This window comes from Neofelis nebulosa, chromosome 6 (assembly GCF_028018385.1).
Source record: "Neofelis nebulosa isolate mNeoNeb1 chromosome 6, mNeoNeb1.pri, whole genome shotgun sequence".
Taxonomy (NCBI): Eukaryota; Metazoa; Chordata; class Mammalia; order Carnivora; family Felidae; genus Neofelis; species Neofelis nebulosa.
In genome coordinates, this window is record NC_080787.1 from 98,134,060 (window position 1) to 98,138,172 (window position 4,113).

Consider the following 4,113-nt stretch of genomic DNA (forward strand, 5'->3'; position numbering starts at 1 on the left):
CTTGTGCTCTCTCTCAAAAATAAATAAATCTTTAAAAAAAAATGGTGCGTATGAGAAAAGGGTAGCATTGATCCCAAGTTAAGGTGGGAGGGGGGCTATGGGATGGAAGTCTAAGTGACAAGGGCCAGAGATCACAGGGAGACTTATCACCGTATATATACCCTTGTAAATCTTTTTAATTTTGACCTCTATGAATTCTTTTTTTTTAAGTTTATTTATTTATTTTGAGAGAGAAAGAGATAGCACAGCAGAGGGGCAGAGGGAGAGGGAGAGAGAATCCAAAGCAGGCTCCATGCTCAGTGCTGAGCCTGACTTGGGGATCCATCTCACAACTATGAGATCATGACCTGAGCTGAAATCAAGAGTTACATGCTTAACTGACTGACCCACCCAGGTGCCCCATGACAATTCTTATAACAAGAATAAAAATCTCATTTAAAAAAATGTTTATTTATTTACTTTGAGAAACAGAGAGAGCAGGGAGGAAGAGAGAGAATCCCAAGCAGGTTCCATGTTGTCTGCACAGAGACTGGTGTAGGGCTCACTCATGAATTAGATCATGAACTGAGCTGAAACCAAGAATTAGATGCTTAACCGACTAAGCCACCCAGGTGTCCCTATGAATTCATTTCTTATTCAACACTGTGAAAATAAACAAGTGAATAATTTAAAATAATAAGAAACAACGATATATACAAAAAGTATTAATAGAGTGGGCACTGTGGTTGCCCTGAAAGCTTTCTGTCTCCCCATTCTTTTATGACAATCCTTATTTAACTTCTTTTCCAAAGTAGAGGATTTTTAAAATTTTATTAAGGAATATAATTTTACAAAAAAATAAGGAAAATAGTAAAATAAAACCTAATATACTCATCATCCAACCAATCTTGTTTTGTCAATGTTCTCATTTTTACTCCCCTACCTTCACTCTGGATTACATTTTTTTCCCCTTCTATGGGATTTTTGTTGGTGGGTGGGGGTGGACATGGGTATCATCAAGTCCTGGGCACAGGAGCAGGGGTGTGGGAAATTTTGAAGCACCCTCCTAGGGCACAGCCACAGAGGAGAGGGGCAGGCGGCTCTCATCGTATTCAGGAGAAAGTAATTTTGAGCCTCTCCTTCCCTTTGTTGAAAGTCTTGGAAAACCAGTTCTGGGTCTTTGCAGGAATGTCACTCTGCTTGATGCTCTCAATGGCTGCCCAGGGCCTTGTCCTTCAGAGCTTTACCAAACTCCTTCAGCTTATCCAGGATGAGCTCCAAAGTGCTGGAGGTTTGTGGGGCTGCCTGGGCCAGGGCTGGGCCTTCCAAAACCAAAGAGAGAACCACCACCAAAACCGGGAGTGACAGGATGAGACTCATGGCTGGGCTGGAGGGGCCCCTGGATCAGCCACAGGACAGCATGGGGTCACACTGGACTACTTTAATGTACATTCAGACATTCTAGCATTTTATCTGTAAACATTTCTCATGTATCTTTAAAAGATAAGGGCTCCAAAGAATAATTACACTACTATTATTATATATAAAATATTTGCAAAAATACATTGATACTGTCAAATATCCAATGTTCAAATTTTCTGAATTGTCTTAGACATACCTTTTTAACTGAAGTTTAGTTGACAGACAATGTTATATTAGTTTCAGGTGCACAACATAGTGATCTGATAATTCTACACATTACCCAATGCTTGCCACTGATAAGTACAGTTACCATCTGTCACCATACAACTTTATTACAATATTATTGACTATATTCCCTATGCCATACTTTTCATCCCTGCGACTGATTTTATAACTGGAAATTTGTATATCTTAATCCCTTTCTCCTATTTTATCCACCCCCCACCCTCCCCTCCACTCTGGCAACCACCAGTTAGTTCTTTGTAGTTATGAGTGTGCTTTCATTTTACTTGTTTGTTCATTTGTTTTGTTTTGTTTTCTAGATTCCATATATAAGTGAAATCATATGGTATTTGTTTTTTTCTGTCTGACTTATTTCACTTAGCATAAAACTCTCTGGGTCCATGTTGTCATGAATGGCAAGACTTCACTCATTTTTACGGCTGAGTGATATTCCATTGTATATACATAGATAGATGATAGATAGATAGATAGATATCTTAGACATTTTTTTTTAATTTTTTTTTGTTTACATTTATTTATTTTTTGAGAGACATAGAGAGACAGAGCACAAGTTGGGGAGGGGCAGAGAGAGAAGGAGACAGAGAATTCAAAGCAGGCTCCAGGCTCTGAGCTGTCAGCACAAAGCCCGATGCGGGGTTTGAACCCACAGACCGTGAGATCATGACCTGAGCCGAAGTCGGACGCTAAACCGACTGAGCCACCCAGGCACCCCTATCTTAGACATTTTTAACAATTGGTTTATTTGAATCAGCATCCAAATAATGCTCACATATCATATTTTGTTGATATGGCTCAAAAGTCTCTTTTATTCTATAGGATCCCCTTCTTTTTCTTTTTCTTTTTCCTGAACACTTATTTATAATTTATAATTTCATTCAGGTGTCCATACTTCTGCACAGCCATGTGCTGACTCCATCCCTGAGTCAAGGGGCATGTGGCTCAGGTGTAATCTCATCCCAGGCCACTATTGATAGTCAATAGTTCATAATTCAGACCAATGAAAAATAAGCTACCAAGAATTGTCAAAGAAACTTCTTCACTTTTCTAAGGAAGCCTCCAGAATTCAAGCACTCGTGCATGCTCTCTCCACACCCCAGCCCCCTTCTCTTTCTCTATTATCATATTTATGGCAAAATATTCCTCCTAAGATCAGGAATAAGGCAAGAATGTTTGTTTTCATCACTTCTTTTCATTATACTAGAATCCTAATCAGTGAAAACAGTATTGGAGTAATTTGATACTCATTTGGAGAAAAAAAAGAAACCCAATCTCTATGTCACATCATAGACAATGATGTGACACATCAATCTGGGGAGGATCATAAATCTGCACACAAGAGCTAAAACTATGAAGCTTCTGTAAGAAAATATAGGAGACTATTTTCATGACCTTGAAGAAGGCAAAAACTTCTTATATAGGGCATATAGGACATTGAAAGCAAAAAAGCATAAAAACAAATATTCGATGCTAGACTTCAATATTAAAAACTTAAGCTCATCAAAAGATACCATTATGAAAATGAAAATTTTCCATGGGAAAGAATACTTACAAAGCATATATCTCATAAAGAATTTCTTTCTTTTTTTTTTTTTTTTAAGTAAGCTCTGTGCCCAATGTAGGCCTCAAATTCACAATCCCAAGATCCCCAAGATGTCAAGATCTCAGGCCACCCCACATAAAGAATTTCTATATGGAAAAACTCCTACCATTTAAAATACAACCCAGGGGGATGCCTGGCTGGCTCAGTCAGGAGAGCATTCGACTCTTGATCTCAGGTTTACAGTTCAAGCTCCACGTTGGGTGTAGAGCTTACTTAAAAACATTTTTTTTAATAAATAAAAGATGACCTGGTAAATTGAAGATGTTTGTGCTATAATACTCTCAGAAAATATACATCATCCATGGAATAGAAAGACATTCTAACATCTCTTATGACACATAAAGCTAGTGACTTTTAACAAAGCAAGAGGCTTCTTCTCTAAGACTAAAATGAAATAATATGGGGATAAGGTATTAAATGCTCTCCTTTCCAGATGACACTCATCCTTAATATATGGGGGAGAATTAGTCCTGGAAAACCCCAGCTGTATGTAGTAAAATAATTTTTTTGAGTCCCGATTTTGTATTTTATACAAAATATGTAATTTTGTATAATTACAAATTACAAATATTAAAAAACATGTACATTAAAAATTCATACCTAACTCTATGAATTCATAGCACAATAGATACCATTCTCTTCCCACATATCATCCATGGGAAGTACATGCCAACATCAGCTATTCCTCATGGATATAAGTTGCAAGGTACTAGAACATTCTTGGGAGTAGATTATTGAGAGCATGCATGACATTTAGGATTAAAAATGTATTTGCTCTTGGGGGAGGTGTAAATTATGGGATTTCCACAAATCATATAAATTGTGATTGTGTAAAATAGGAGATTTTGGCTACAACTAAAATAATTTTC

The 4,113-nt window shown here is 37.3% G+C and overlaps 1 protein-coding gene across 1 annotated transcript; it reads right to left on the bottom strand.

Moving 5' to 3' along the window:
- Positions 1 to 983: 983 nt before the first annotated feature.
- On the bottom strand, positions 984 to 1,359 carry LOC131513486 (apolipoprotein C-I-like). The gene is given in 2 exon segments (XM_058732617.1): positions 984 to 1,199; positions 1,201 to 1,359. Coding segments are annotated over 2 exon segments (267 nt in total). The 3' UTR covers positions 984 to 1,091.
- Positions 1,360 to 4,113: the final 2,754 nt, after the last annotated feature.